The sequence below is a fragment of the Pleurodeles waltl genome, chromosome 5 (assembly GCF_031143425.1).
Source record: "Pleurodeles waltl isolate 20211129_DDA chromosome 5, aPleWal1.hap1.20221129, whole genome shotgun sequence".
NCBI classification, from domain to species: Eukaryota; Metazoa; Chordata; class Amphibia; order Caudata; family Salamandridae; genus Pleurodeles; species Pleurodeles waltl.
In genome coordinates, this window is record NC_090444.1 from 1,202,148,141 (window position 1) to 1,202,164,562 (window position 16,422).

The 16,422-nt window shown below is 45.0% G+C and overlaps 1 protein-coding gene across 1 annotated transcript in view; it reads left to right on the top strand.

Annotated features, from left to right (window-relative positions):
• Positions 1–16,422, top strand: part of LOC138297105 (uncharacterized) — a 648,847-nt gene that overhangs the window by 470,551 nt on the left and 161,874 nt on the right. The window contains exon 43 of the mRNA XM_069236605.1: positions 2,304–2,438. Coding sequence (XP_069092706.1) covers positions 2,304–2,438 — 135 coding nt within the window. The remainder of the gene's footprint in view (positions 1–2,303; positions 2,439–16,422) is intronic.

Below are 16,422 nucleotides of genomic sequence, written 5' to 3' on the forward strand. Positions count from 1 at the left end.
ACTGAGGAACAGATCTACAAAAATTAGGAATTGTGGTTTCCAAATTCTGATTTTTACCCAATCCCAATCATGAGGTCTCAATTCCATAAGAAGCCTTCGAACTGTTAATTAGGGATTCATAGTGGGTCGCAAATCGACCTACCGCATGAATATTGATGAGGTAGCCCGCAGTTTGCGACCCATTTGGAATGATTGGCATCATTGGGATGGTGGCCTGCTGAGGTTATCACACCACCATGCCTGTGATTGCTTTTAAATAAAGATTATTTTTTTATGCAGCTTTTTTTTCCCTCAAAGGAAAATGGGGTGCACTTTAAAAACAAAAAATGACTATTTTAAGTTTAATTTATTTAGAGTAGGCAGTGGTCTGTGGGACCAGTGCCTGTTCTTAAAAACATTTTGTTTAACATTCTGAAATTGAAGGGGACCTCTGGAGACCCATTCCTATTTGTGAATGGTTGCCACTACCTTTCAGTAGTCTGTAAAAAAAAAAATGTATGTTTTGCGGCCAGAATTCAGTCTCAAAACATTAATACATGACACTTCGATTCGGTATTAGGAAAGGACACCCAAACTCACCCCTTTGTTACCGAATCACAATTTGGCTTCTGTATATTTCAAAATGCTTTTTTTGCAGTCACAAATGACCCAGTTATGCAAATCAAAGCATTTGTTACCTCCAAAAAAGATTTGAATATCTGACCCTTGCTGTGAAAAAAATGTGATGGTTGACTGTGGAAGCACTTTACAAATTAAAGAACAATACACAAAACAGCCAGTAGAATGTGTTCGGGGAAAATACTCTTCTTTTTGGACCCAAACCCCACTCTCTACTTATGCCTAAAAAGAAATGGTAACAATAGTCTTGCAGACAGCTGCACTGTCAAGTCAGAAGTGAAACGCAAAAAAACTGAGGGATGCTCCTTCTCAGTGCAAGCCACCACCTTTTGGAATGCCACCAGCTTTGGAAATCATTTTTTGTCATAACGTCTTTGGCGGTAAACTCAAAGGGTGTTTTTTCAGACAAAAGCAACCTAGCAGTTGTGTTGTGAGCCTTTACTCCCCATTACCGTGGAGGCATTGCAGGTGATATTTGCGTTCAAAAGGAATTTCAAATTTAGATTATGCTAACATTTGCAAATTGTGATTCACGAAACAAAACAAAATGCTGTTAAAACATGTGTTAACAAATAAACAGTATATAACACAAACTTTCTATCTTAATTTGCAGTAAACTAAATGTTCCTGTTCTTTAAAGCAGTTCCATCACAACTATTATATGCAACAGTAATACTCAAATATGCTTTAGATGACATTAGCACTTAGGTGAATAATCATCCAATTTTTATTTTTACTGCTCCAAGTGGAAATATAACACATCTGGAACTGGGTTAGTGCGCTGCACCTATGTGCATAGTAATTGGGGCAAGTCTATCTTTTTTCGCATCGCACTACGTGTGGTATGCAAGATGTGCAATTGCTAAGTAACTGGCATATTTTGTACGGCAACATCTTCCAAGAATTTCTTTATGAATTTATCATTGGAAAAACTTTCAGTTTGGAAATAAGCATGTTTTAAATTAATGCAATGCATACACAAGAACAAGCATAATACAGAGTGTAAATTCTTTGTAGAGTTTGCATTGCGAGAATTGCTGTTCTGAAACAATGAATCCCAAACACTGCACTATTCAATAGATTGCAGATTAGGGTAGCAGTATTCTTAATTATTGCACGTGTTAGCTCACACCCATTTAAGGCTTTTATTGCATTAAATACAATATCCCTAGCTGTAGTATGAGGAATAGTCAAATTGTCAGACAGGACATGAAGGGTGATGTTAAATTGTCATGGAGCGAGTGTTGGAATTGTGACCATTATGATGATATATTGTAAGCACTGCTGCAATTACTTACCAGCTATCTTCATTAATGTAAGTCCTAGTTTTCCTTGTCACAGTCCTAGATACCTGCCCTACACACTCGTTGGTTTTGACCACAGGGTTATCGCAGTGCTTGATGTTCCTGAAGTGTGGTAGGAGTCCCTCTTTATGAATCACACTGAGAAGGTGGAGCCCAACCTATGGATTAGGTATAAGTATTCATTTTTAAGATTATTTTAGGACTAATGTAAGTAAATCCTATCTGTAGTCCATACATTGCGGAGGCAGACCCCACAATGTATGTACTGGGACAAGGAAGATGGATGAGGAGATAAAAGGAAGTCCCACATCCAGATGTCTTTCTGTGCTTTGTGCTACTGCTATATCCTTCACTGTGCTGACGGTGATCTCTTCCCCCTAGCACCAGGAGCTCCAGACTATGCGAGACGAGAACAGTCGGCTGGAAGAGCTGGTCTGCAAGTTGAAAGCTCTTGGAACCTGGAAGGAAACCATCAAGCAAGGGAAACTTCGGGAACAGCTTAGAAACGTGGAGGCGGTGAGCAGAATCTGATTTCTCTACAATAGATACTTTCACAGTTGTGAACTAAGGAAATACATTTTAGTATCACTTCATTTGCCCAACTCCAAATACAGCAGTCTTCTATGTTCATAGCTGCTGTCAGCCCTCTAAATCATTTAAACAGCTCTAGTATTACGCTTGTGCTACTAAAATGTGAAAAATACATTTCATGTCTTTCATTGATTTTAAATGATTTTTCTTATGCCTCATGTGTGCTTCTGTACCTGCAGTTGCAGTTTATAAAGGAGGTTGAAGTGCATCAGTCTCACTAAAGAGTATGGGTTTACTGCGGAAGAGAACTTTCAGGCCCATGATTTTAAGGTTGATTGGACAGGTGGCAAAGGCAATGCTCTTTATTTTTTAACAGGTCAGGGCATATGTAATTTTAATAATGCAGAAGCAGTTGACTATCGGTTGTAGTTTGTGGCCCATAGAATAGTCAATCATAATCTCTGAAGTGGTCTCTTACAATCTTGTGCTTTTCAAGGTGTTTTTTAATTTTTCCTTGATATTTTATTATGGTTTTAAATAACTGGAAACAGTACATTTTTTTACTTACTTTCTGACCCATCTGATGATACTCAATAAGTGTAAACTTGCTTATGCTTTTTAAGTGTATAGCTAAAAACGTTCACTTTTATTTATGTTTTTATGAGTATTCTTACTATAATTTGTGCACCTCCGTACACAATCTGGTCACCTCACTTGACACACTACATCAACTATAACTTGCCACTCTACCATGAACTGTGCATTCAAAAATCATGTCATTTCAGATGTCATAAATGTCATCAATGTTATAATTTCACGTGCTATAAGTTATGTAATATGCCAGGGTATAACTACTGCATGGAGAAAGTGTAAGTTATAGTTAATGTTTTATGGCGAGTGAAGTTACGTATGGAGGTGTGTGACTTGGAGTAATTTGAAGGTGGTGTGTAAATTATAAATGTAAGTTGTAACTATGACATAGTAATTTGAAGGTGGTGCTTAAAATATATATTTAAGCTATAACTATACATTTAAAATTTCTAATGTTTAAGTTGGGTTTGTATGTTGAGAAAGAGTAAATAAAGCTTTCCTAACTATAGCACATCCTTTACGCTTTAGTTTTTTTCATTGAAATTATATAATATATATATATATATATATATATATATATATTTATATTTATATCTATAGCTATGTATATATATATATATGTATACATATATAATGATATATACATATATATATATATATATATATATACACACACACACACACACACACACACACACACACACACAAAAATAAGTAAATAAGTTCTCTTCACCAGTATATTTGCTTCCCAGGAATTGATGTGACAATGTTTATGCTAAATACAGAGCACCAGTGCATAATTTGAGGAAGTGGTCGCAGGTGGGGCCCCCAGCTGCTCATTTTTGGGGATCAGCCCTTATTTTTTCCTCATCAGACACTGAACGAGAGCAAGGGAGGGGAAAAAAATACAGGGTAAAAAATGGGAGGGAGAAAGAAGGTGAACAGTGACAGAGGTAGAAAGCAGGAACGAGAGAGAGAGAGAGAGGGAGAGAGGGAGAGAGGAAGAGAGAGGAAGAGAGAGGGAGAGAGGGAATGGGAGAGAGAGAATGGGAGAGAGAGAGAGTGTGTCTCATAGTGGGTTAAAGAGGCATGAGGTGGATTGAAGACTAAGCATTCGACGTGCTACCGACCGTGGGTTCTGAGTGAAGCTTTTGGCACCAGCTTCTATTTACGTTTTTTACAAACTAAGCACTGCAGATCGCCATTAAATCTTGAAGACAACGTGTTTCAGTTGAGGCTCCAGCCTTTTTCATGGTCTATATATATTAATATAGTATTAATGTACATTTGCAACTTACAACTATTTTGCAAAAAGTATAATAATAATGTGCAATGTATACAATACGTAATGTTAGTTCTGGGAAAATTGTAAAATATAGACTGTTTACATAAATGTTTGTTTTCTGTAACGTGGTTATGTTTTGCCTTAAGTGGCACTCCCTGTTGCATACGTCCTCTAGCTTCAGAACAGACTGATGTGTACCACACTTGCACCACAACTTATAACTTATCAATGTCAATGTAAATTAGGTGCATAATTGGGTTTTGCTTGGTTCAAAGGGTGATGACTTGCAGAGTCACCTTTGTGGGTAGATTTTAAGTCTGGAATTTGATAGCACGGCTGTCAAATAGAGTTACTGCTAACAATATGCATACAATGTCATGTTATGTTATATCATGTTGTGTTATGGTATTGAATTTATTGATGCACAAATACCATAAGGTGTCCTGATGCTAAGTGACTACTCCCAAATGTCATAAGGCAGTGGTGAATACAAGAATATTAACACACCAAAAGACAACGGGGCTCAGGAGAGGCCAGAGTCATATCAACATGCATACAGCCGGGTCTTCAAGGCTTTTCTAAATTGTAGCAATACAGGTATCCAACATAGGGGTAAAGGCAGGGATTTCTACACTTTAGGTGCAGCCACAGAGAATGCCATACCTCCCGACCGCACTTGGTTAAATCTGGATATAGAGATTAGAAAGGCATCCTGAGAACGAAGTTGGCCAGCTGAGATATAAAAATAAAAATTTTTCCATAGGTAAATTGGTTTAGATTGATGTAAAAATGTGGAGGATCTAGGCAGCCCAAGGGCTAATTTGGCCACTGCATTTTATATGTATTGAATCTTCATCAGCACTTTAGAAGTGGTTCCTAGAAAACACAGAGTTACAGAAGTCAAGACAACCAAAAATGGTGGCCTGCACCACAATCTGATGGGACAGAGAGGGTAAAAGTGGGGCTATTTTTCTAAATGTTCTTACTAGAAGGAAACAAGTGGTGGTAAGATGGTTAGACTGCCTTACCCAGGACAGATTTTCCTCCAGGAAAAAAGCCTGGATTCTTTATAGACTTCACTGGATAGGGAAGGTCAGCCCAGGATGGAAGCCAGGAAAGAGAGGGAACAGCTCTGGCCGGGGGTGGAGTAAGAAATCCAGAGTACCTGAGTCTTGTTGGAGTTAAACTTCAAGGCATTGAGTCTCAGCTGAGAAGTAACAGAGGTCATACATTGATGGAATTCATAAGTAGAGAATGACCCTGTTTTATCCGAAGCTATGACCAGCTGGGTGTCCTCAGCATAGTTCAGGCAGGTGACACCGAAAGATCTGACCAACAAGGTCAATGCGCAGATGCAGATATTAAACAGGGTCGAACTTACGGCAGACTCCTGCGGGATGCGTCGGTCCAATGCCTTCTAAGTTAACACAAATAGAGAGAGGTACACGGCTTGATGCCTATCCTCAAGATAGGCTTTATACCACTGAAGTGCTTACCCGTTGATCCCAACCTCCGCTAATCCGGTTAAAAAGATGAAATGAGATACAGTATTGAATCAAGCAGGCAAATTGATAAGTACTAAGGTAGCTGGAATTGCCTTGTCTGCTAGCATTCTTAGATCATCTAGGAACAACAGCGGGGCAGTTTCAATGCTGTGTTTTCGTTGAAAACCAGACTTTCAGGGCTCTAAGATGTATTTCTGTTCCAGACAGCTGGAGAGCAGTTGGTTAACATTCTTCTCTAGAATTTTAACTGCAAAAAATAAAAGAGACATTACCAGATAATTTGAAAGAACGGCCTGGTCAGCATTTTGTTTCTTCAGCAAAGAAACAATATGTGCCTTTTTCCCCTCAATGGGAACCCAAATATTAATGAGGGAGCCATCACAAACCTCTAACAGGGGGTGTAGGAGAGTAGATCTAACCATGTTACAGAATTCTGGAGGAAAATGGTCCAGTGGGGAGTCTGATAGAGACTTTGTCAATCACATCTATGCTCAGCCGCATGGGGTATCATCTTTAGTGTAATAATATTGACTTGGTAGCTGTATCTTTCCCCTTTACGCAAGTGCCTGTTCTGAACTCCATGGGGACTACTTTACAGCTATATCTCTCCCTGCCAGCTTTCTCCTCTGCGTCTGTCTTCATTGTCTTAGCACTTTACACCCAGGCCTTTAGCCTTTTCTAGTGTTTATTTGTGATGTGCATGGTAACCAGAGTAGTGCTCTTATTTTGTCACTTGCTGCTGTCCTTAAGCATGTAGCGGAACAAAGAGGTGGGAAAGCTAGGCGTATGTGTGCAGATATTACAATTTTTTCATGGGTCTGCCTTGTACCTGTAAAATGCGTAGTGGAATATGATTGTGTATTCTCTGATTTCACATATGCCTTATGCCAAAATCCACCTTACTCTTGCGCTCATTTTGCATGCTTGGTCATTGCTTAAAAGATCTATGAAGTATTAAACTACCCATTGCCCCTGCCTGCGCTGCCAGTGCCAGTATCAATATAATATTAAGCATCACACTCCAAGTGTGCCACTCAAAGCTATAAGAATGTCCTGGGCAGCAGGTATTTTAAACTTTTATTGTATTTTGTATTATTAAACACTTGTGCTCACCTCTAAATTAGACAAACCGCTCCACCATGTGGTGCAGGGGTGTAAAACAGGTCCCTGCAGTCCATGCAGTGTAGGGGACCCCCAGAATCTTCAGATGACCCCATTCTGTCCAATGTCAATGAATATCTGTGGGATATGGGAGATCAAGGGGCCCCTCTTCACATTCTGCAGGGGGTCCTATCATAGTATGTTATGCCACTGATATAGTGGGTTGTGGCAAGTGCCATTGTTGCGAATTAAATACCATTCGTCAAGACTGAAAAACACTGGCTCAGTTTAAGCACAGCAAACTGGAGTCGATAGTCAATTGTTAATGCAAAGCAGACATAAAAGTATGATCTGCTGAGACATTAAGGGGGTTATTCTAACTTTGGAGGAGTGTTAATCCGTCCCAAAAGTGACGGTAAAGTGACGGATATACCACCAGCCGTATTACGAGTTCCATAGGATATAATGGACTCGTAATACGGCTGGTGGTAAATCCGTCACTTTTCCGTCACTTTTGGGACGGATTAACACCTCCTCCAAAGTTAGAATAACCCCCTAAATCATGGAATAGAATAGAGTACTATTTTTTATTTCTTCATGTATAACAGCCTTAAAACAGTGTAGTTTTGATTGTGATACTTGGGCGTCCTCGGTTCATAACTATCTTCACAACTGCAGCTTTTTTTGGCTGTTTTTCAGGTTTATTCTGAACTGGAAGCACACAAAGCACATGGGCCACTCTGCTGTGGGTTTTCCTATTTTTATGTTCTTCGGGGCAGGCAAGATAAACATAAAGGCAAACAACTCACAAGGACAGTTAAAAAACACAATAAACCACTCTTGCGCAGGAACGCAGTAGAGTTTTTGGCTGATATTCCTCTGGAAATAGCCAGATGTCTTTTCCATTTGGCTCAAGGAATGGAAAGAAAAGCCAAAACAGCAACTGCTGATTATCATAGCCCTCACCGACACATTTGCACATACCATGGCACTTGAGGTTTAGTTGTTCTGGCAAGCTTGCCTGAGGGAACATTTACCATTAAATCTAGGGTCAGACCATGGCCCTTATGGAGGAAAGACAATGGGGCTTATTCACAGTTTGGTGGTCAGGTACTCTGCCACAAATGTTGCACACCACGAGCACACTGCCGAAAACTAAATGAGGCCTTCTCGCGTTCCATTGGTGAAGTAATGCAGAAGTACATAAAGTCGTTAGTCACTACACAATCCCTGGAACTGTATATCCGGTCATTTCACAACTTTTATGTTTTTAGATACCTCAAGCCATTGAGGCAATAAAGGTCAGATGTAATCCCATGTCAAAATATGTGCATCGCAATAAAGCAGAGTGCTCCACACCAAACTTTAATCACTTCTTTCCTCTGTAAAATATTAGTCAAATAAACTGTGTATTCGACCTATGGGTATCATGTCTCTTTTCAGTACGTTGGTTTATGAAATTGCCCCCACAATGAGAACCAAAGTGTTTTAATATCAGTAGGGACATCACTTGAGACTATTGCATTCTGAAAGTGTGCAAAGATAGCTATGCCCTCATCTTCCCACCACTTCCATTTAGCTTGCTGCCATATTTTAACAAGGTTTGACCAGAAATACTTTAAGAAATGCAAATGTCTCTTAAATTAGTATCATTAGAGTCTTGTCCTGAATACCAGGGAATCAGTGATTTTGGGGGTCATTCTGACTCCCGCCGGCTGCGGTAACCGCAGGGCCGGCGGGAGCCGGCAGAATACCGCTGCGCGGTCAGAAGACCGCCGCGGTTATTCTGGGTTTCCCGCTGGGCTGGCGGGCGACCGCCAGAAGGCCGCCCGCCAGCCCAGCGGGAAACACCCTTCCATGAGGATGCCGGCTCCGAATGGAGCCGGCGGAGTGGAAGGGGTGCGACGGGTGCAGTTGCACCCGTCGCGATTTTCAGTGTCTGCATGGCAGACACTGAAAATCTTTGTGGGGCCCTGTTACGGGGGCCCCTGCAGTGCCCATGCCATTGGCATGGGCACTGCAGGGGCCCCCAGGGGCCCCACGACACCCCATACCGCCATCCTGTTCCTGGCGGCCAAAACCGCCAGGAACAGGATGGAGGTATGGGGGTCGGAATCCCCATGGCGGCGCAGCAAGCTGCGCCGCCATGGAGGATTCCCCAGGGCAGCGGAAAACCGGCGGTACACCGCCGGTTTTCAGTTTCTGACCGCGGCGGGAGCACCCCCAGCCTGTTGGCGGTGCTCCCGCGGTCCCCAACCCTGGCGGTCTCGGACCGCCAGGGTTGGAATGACCGCCTTTATTCCCACAACACTGTTTCTCACACTTATTGAGGGTCAGGCCTATTCTGTACATGTATGATCTAACTCAATTTCATCTTCTGAAATCCTTCTGTATGTCAGATGCTGGTGGCAGTTAGGAAATAAGAATGGATTTGCATCATTGGTTTATTAGATACTTACATCTTAGAAAGGACCTCCGGATTTCTGTAAGTGAACACGCTTATCAGAACATGTGCTTTCCTTTTGTATTGAGTTCAGCCCTTTGAATTTTAATGAATGTTCTACTGACTATAGCAACTTAATTGCTTTTTCCAATATTGAAATCTAATGCAATCAATATAGGTTACATTTGATGTCATCTGAAAGGCTCCAGTTTATTAGACCTCTCATTGCAAGTCACTCCAAAATAAAACCCTTGGCTTTTTCGGAGAGTTCAGTGCCAGATGTATTTCTCCTTACCAACTCCTTCTCTTTGCTAGAATAAGGATGACCAAATTTCAGTTTTACCTTTCACAGTATTAGTTTTAATATCTGATACAAAACATAATAAACCTCTTTCCTCAGAAATGTAGTAGACATCTCTCCTCAGAAATTAGTATCCCTATGTTGGTGATTCGCTATCAGGGTGCCTTTTCCAGAAACTTTCTTCCTAGATTTCAGTTTCCATATACATTAGACCTGGCATCCTTGGCATGGTTTCCTCTGCCTTTTTGCATTTGCCTCCTGTATTTTTTACTGTGTGCTGGAATTCGTTTTTTCTGGTGTTGGTACTCTGGGCACTTTACCACTGCTCATCTGTGCTAAAGTGCAAGTGCTTCCTGCGTAAATTGTGATTATGATTGTTTATCCATGATTGGCATATTTGATTTACTAGTAAGTCCCTAGTATAGTGTAAATCAAATGCTGCTAGTAGGCCTGCAGCACTGATTGTGCCACCCACGAGTAGCCCTGTAAACATGTCTGACGTGCCATTGCAGTGTCTGTGTGTGAAGTTTTAAACAGCCATGTCAACCTGGCAAGTGCACACACTTGCCAGGCCCCAAACCATCCCTTTTTTTAGTACTTGTAAGGCACCCCTAAGGCAGGCCCAAGGTAGCCTGATGGGCAGTGTGCAGTGTATTTAAAGGTAGGACATGTTTTAGTGTGTTTGACATGTCCTGATAGTGAAATATTGTAAAAAAAAATTTCACTGTTGCAAGGCCTATTTCTCCCATAGGTTCACATGGGAATCGCCTTGAAATATCTTTTAAGAGCAATTTCCCATTGGGAGCAGATAGAGATTTGGAGTTTGGGGTCTTGGAACTCACAATCTAAAAATACATCTTTTGGGGAAGTTGGTTTTTAGATTGTAAGTTTGAAAATGCCACTTTTGGAAAGTGGGCATTTTCTTGCTTAACCATTTTGTGCCTTTGTCTGTCTGCTGGAATACACATCTGGGTCAGGATGACAGGTGTGCTATTTGTGAATTCACTCTAGACCGTAACACAAAGGGAGCTGGGGTGTGCCCTGCATATCCTGATGGTTCATCCCGGGCTAGAGTGGTGGGAGGAGTTGACACTTGCACCTGAATAGGGCTGTGCTTGTCCTCACACAATACAGTCTCCAATCCCTTAGAGTGTGTCTGGGACTAGGGCAGGAAAGACAGGGTCTTGTGGACTACAGACTTCACCTGCCAGCCCCTGGGTTATCTTGCTGAGGACCTTGACTTGCCAAATGGTGCCCACTCCTGTTCTTGGGCCCTTGGGAGTGAAATCTGGTATACAAACAAGAAGAACCAGGCACACTGACTCCAGATGACTCCAGAACCGGTGCAGCTGCCCGACTCCATGCCGCTGCCTGCACCTGAAGCCACGGTCCCTGCTGAAGTGCAACGACCATGACTGACACCACAGGCCTGACACCGCCGCAGTGCGCCTGAAGTCTCATGACATTGATAGTCCTGAGTGCTGTGTCACCGACGTCCATGACACCCGACTCCCATGCAGCTCCTGTTGCCCTGTGGTGTGACTGCGACCCCGAGAGGTCACCCCATCATGTCTTGATCATCCGGACTCATCCACCCCGGTGGATCATAAGAAACCACCACCTCGCCGCTGTCTCACCTCCGTTGCCTCCGTAAGGAACCAATGCCTTACCTCCCCTGCGTAGCAGTAAAGAACCAACACGACACCGGCTCCAGTGACGCCTCATTTACCAGACTCTGTGCCACGTCTTTGACTCAGCCTCATTTCTGAGGTACTGTACCTGGGGTCCATGCGATTCCGTGACCAGCGCTGTTCTCCCTCACGAGTGGCATTGGACTGTTGGAATGACTCCATCACGACGCCGTGATAGCACCAGTTGGAGCTATTGTGTTTCTAAGTGCTTTATTGGGATTTAGGGGGTGATTCTGACCGCGGCGGACGGCGGTCGCCGCCCGCCAAGCGGTTCCCGCCGAAAGACCGCTCCGCGGTCAAAAGACCGCGGCGGTCATTCTGGCTTTCCCACTGGGCTGGCGGGCGACCGCCGAAAGTCCGCCCGCCAGCCCAGCGGGAAACACCCTTCCCACGAGGACGCCGGCTCAGAATGGAGCCGGCGGAGTGGGAAGGTGCGACGGGTGCAGTTGCACCCGTCGCGAATTTCAGTGTCTGCAAAGCAGACACTGAAATTCTTCGTGGGGCCCTCTTACGGGGGCCCCTGCAGTGCCCATGCCATTGGCATGGGCACTGCAGGGGCCCCCAGGGGCCCCGCGGCACCCCCTACCGCCATCCTGTTCCTGGCGGGAGACCCGCCAGGATCCGGATGGCGGTAGGGGGTGTCAGAATCCCCATGGTGGCGGAGCGCGCTCCGCCGCCATGGAGGATTCTCAAGGGCAGCGGGAAGTCGGCGGTACACCGCCGACTTTCCGTTTCTGGCCGCGGCTGAACCGCCGCGGTCAGAATGCCCAGCGGTGCACCGCCAGCCTGTTGGCGGTGCTACCGCCGACCCCCGCCATGGCGGTAATTACCGCCAGGGTCAGAATGACCCCCTTAGTCTTTACAGAAATCATATCTTGCTTGTGTATGTTGGATTTTTGTTGTGTTGGTCTTGTTTTACTTAGATAAATATTGGCTATTTTTCTAAACTGGTGTGGTGTCCCTTTGTAGTGTTTTCACTGTGTTGCTGTGTGTGGGTACAAATACTTAACACATTGCCTCTGAGATAAGCCTGAGTGCTCATGCCAAGCTACCAAGGGGGTGAGCAGGGGTAATCTGAGTGAGCTGTGTATCTCCATTACCGTGACTACAGTGAGGGTCCCTACTTGGACAGGGTGTAAACTGCCTGCCAACTAGAGACTCCATTTCTAACAATAGATTTGGCCTAGTGTGAGTGAGGAGGCCATTACAAATAGCAAGAAATGTATTTATTCTGAGCCCATGAATACAGTGGGCTGCATATCACTCACAAAGAACTGCAGCCACTTTTTAATTAGCCAGAAATTCTCCCCCCTTCTCAAGTGGAAGGTGGTTCTGATATTTCCTTACAGCTCTACAATCGTATGCTACAAGTACAGAAGAACCTAATTTAATCATCTCCATTATCTGTTAGTGTGATTAAGGAATATTGCCATAATAAACAGTATAACCTTTATCAAAGTCAATCCAGAGAGTTACAAATGCAGACACCAACAAGCTTATTAGGTTTAAAATTGGTTCATAGAAATGGGAATTCATTCATAAAAGGTAGTGATACCCCAATTAAACCTATTTCTGACATAGAATTGCTTTAGACCCTGTATCTGAGTGGATTGGAGTTTGTGGACCCCTCCGCAGATACCTATTTGTGCTTGGGTTGCAATTCTGAGTTTTATGGGATGTACAACCCCTGGTAATTAACAGCGTCATAAGGCCCTCATCTTTTTGTTACATTTGGGTAGGTCACCCTCGTTGGAAGACTTCCTTTCTTCCAATGTGACCAAATGGACCATGAGTTATGTTATGTACAGCATAATGTACTCATGCCACTTTACATTTCTTATCTATAAGGTGCTCTGCAGCATCCTGGAGATTGATAAGTGCTGTACCATAGATGTAACATTCAAAATGAAAATGAGCTTGATCATATCTGCAATCAGCAGTTGGGGTATACATAGTACATCATGAATGTTTTTGTTCATTGCATAGGGATTGTGATGGTAAAACACAGCTCCAAGGGAATAGCATCTGTAGCATCATCATCTTGATAGAAGTGCTGATACTGCATGTGTAATAGCTGAATCACATCACAAACACAGGTCATTCCCATGTACTGTCTTTACACTTGCCATGTGTGTCCATCAGGTAAATAAGATCTCATTTTTTCCACTGGTGTAGTTTTGTTTCCGACAGGTTTTTGTGGAGTAAATTTTGAGTCCAAATCCACTAATGTCTTCATATTCTTAACTTAGTGGATTTTGCCAGATTTATTGCCAAATCTTCACACAAATATTGGTGGGCTAGTGTAGTTTGCACAATTAATTTTCCACTCATATCTGGAAATCCTAAATCAGTAGCCACTGCACGTCTGACACTAGCAGAAGTTTTACAGCACTGCTAACTCAATTCTCTTTGCACCCTTTTCTAAATCAGAAACTCAGTATTATGTATGTACTCACTCAGTTAACAGGCAGGTGATATATCAACAATGTTCCTGCTTCCCAAAGAACACTGCTAGATTAGATCTGGACATGACATTTCCAAAAATAGAGAAAAATCTTAATCATGCAGTCCTTCTTCCACGCAGTCTTTGAAACTTAGTTCAGTCAGAGATCACAGGAGGCCCAAACCTCCTGGCTTTCAACAAGGTATTGAAAACCTCCTTGTTTATTACCCACTTGTGTATCTAACACTAATACTGTTTCAAATACTTAATTGTCCTTTATGTTTATGCCCCCATGCTCTTGGTTGATAAATACACATGTACAGCCTTTAAAAAAAATTGAGGTGGCCAAGATGGCGGCGCGCTATGACGTGCCTGTCCCAGCTCTGCCGCCCTGGCATGGGACACCGACGACTGGCCTGGCAGGGGGTCGCCCTGAGGCCCACCCGAATTGCCGGATGCTGCTGAGGGCCCGTGGTGGCCCGACGGGGGCTGAAAGGCGTGCAGCGCTGCTCCTGAGGAGCGAAGAGCGGCCGGCCCCGAGAGGTGTTCGGTGCCGTGGAGTGGCTTCGGCGGCGTCCTGGGCCGTGAGGCGGGCCTCTCTTTGGCAGCTGCCTGGGCCCTGTAGCAGAGGGACCGGAGCCCAAGAGGGCTCGCGCTGGGCCCCGCGAGCTGCAGGACCATAGAGGAGGCCTAGACCCCAGGATCAGTAGGCGCCCTGCGTGCGTGGGGCGCCCGCTTGAAAGACTTGGTCGGGGGCTGGAGGTGAGCCCCCCCTCCCCATAGGGTCTCCCCAGGACTGCGGAGAGGCCTGGAGACGCAGTCAAAGAAAGGAGGGGCCATCGTTTTACTACGAGGTCGCTGTATTCACCAGCAAGGAGCACAAGTAAGTGTGGGCCCCTGTGTGAGGCTGTAGAGGCTACATAAGGCAAAGATTTGGATGTGGAGGCTACAAAGTGCGACGGCCAGGCGCAATCTTTGCCACGGAGACACCTAGTGATTTACTCCCGGACTGAGCTTTTGGAGAAGCTCGGGGGTAGCCCGGCGAACCGAGTCCGTGCCCGCGAGTCATGGCGGCGCCCAAATCCAAGCGGGAGCGCTCCGTGAGAGAAATGTTGACGGGCCTGTACGGCATCAGGTGGCTTGGCTGAGGATACACTGGCGGAGAGACCCCTGGAGGGTCGGACGGAGATGGAGTCGGATGAGGGCTCCCCAGTCACGAAGGGGTTTTTGACCTCCCTGTTTGATTCGCTTCGGAGCGACATCCAGGAGCTTCGAAGGGACATATCCCAGGAGGTGAAGGAACTACGAGGCGAGTTTACCTCTCTGGGAGATCGAGTGGCGCAGCTGGAAGATGGCGAAATTCCTCGCGGTAAGGAGGTGGCGGACCTGCGGCAAGAGGTCGTCTGCCTCCGAGAGCAGCAGGACCTCCTCCAGATAGCGGTCGAGGATTTGGAAAACTGCTTGAGGAGACAAAATATCTGCATCAGAGGGGCCCCGGTGGGGGCGGAAAAGGAGGACATTGGAGAGTATGTGGTGGGCCTGTTTCGCTCTCAGTTGGGCCCGGATGACACTCAGGAGATAGTTATGGACAGAGTTCACCGAGTGGGCCTCGCCGGTGGCCCCGGAGACCGCTCCCCAGATATCCTAGCCTGTCTCCACAATTTTGTGCTTAAACAAAAGATCCTACAGCGGGCTCGCAATCTTCATCAGGTACTTTTCAGAGGACATGAGCTCCAATTATTCCACGTCCTCTCTGTGCGGACCTTGAAGAGGCGGAGAGAAGGAAATTGCAGCGCCCTACGGCCTCGGAGCTGAGGTCGGAGCGGGAATCCGTTCTGAACAGCGTGGCCGCCGCAACTTCAGCTTAGAGGAGGGGGGGTTGGAGAGACCCGATCTGCGGATGGCCTTGATGCTAATGGCTAGTTGGCCGCTGAGGAGGGTCAGGGCGGCGGGGGCGATGGACCTGGTTTACCAAACATGGATGGTTCTACGGCCCTGTGGACACTTTTCCTCGTGAGGATGGATGTGCGAGGACTTCTTGGTTTTGAGCACCTGTTGTGCGTATTGTTTGAATGTTGTAGTGTTTCCCTGCGATGCTGGCTTTTGTGTTGAGATGTTCTCAGGCCTTGGTGTTCGAGGCGGTTCATCATCTGGCCCGGGGGGTGCTCTTCCTGTGAGGTCCCTTCCTGCTTGAAGGCTTCTCTCATTTTTGGGGAATGATTATTAAGTGTACAAGCTTGAATGTCCGCGGGCTTAATAATCCAACGAAGAGGCTAGCCGTCCTGTCCGCTTTAGAGAGGTCGGGGAGTCACATATGCCTGCTGCAGGAGACACATCTCGTCCCAAAAGATATTTATAGCATGCGCTCTAAATGGTTCCCTAGGCAGTTCTGGTCTTCGGCATCAACGAAACATGCAGGGGTTGCGATATTGTTGGCGCGCTCATTCCCCGGGGAAGTGGTGACAAAACTGCATGAGGTGCAAGGTAGGCTTCAAGCTATGAGATTGAGACTGGGGGGATTTTCCTTCACTATTGCTTCTCTGTATGCTCCTAATTCCCAGCAGGAAGTCTTCCTAAAACAGGCTTTGATCCCACTGCTGCAGTCTCCG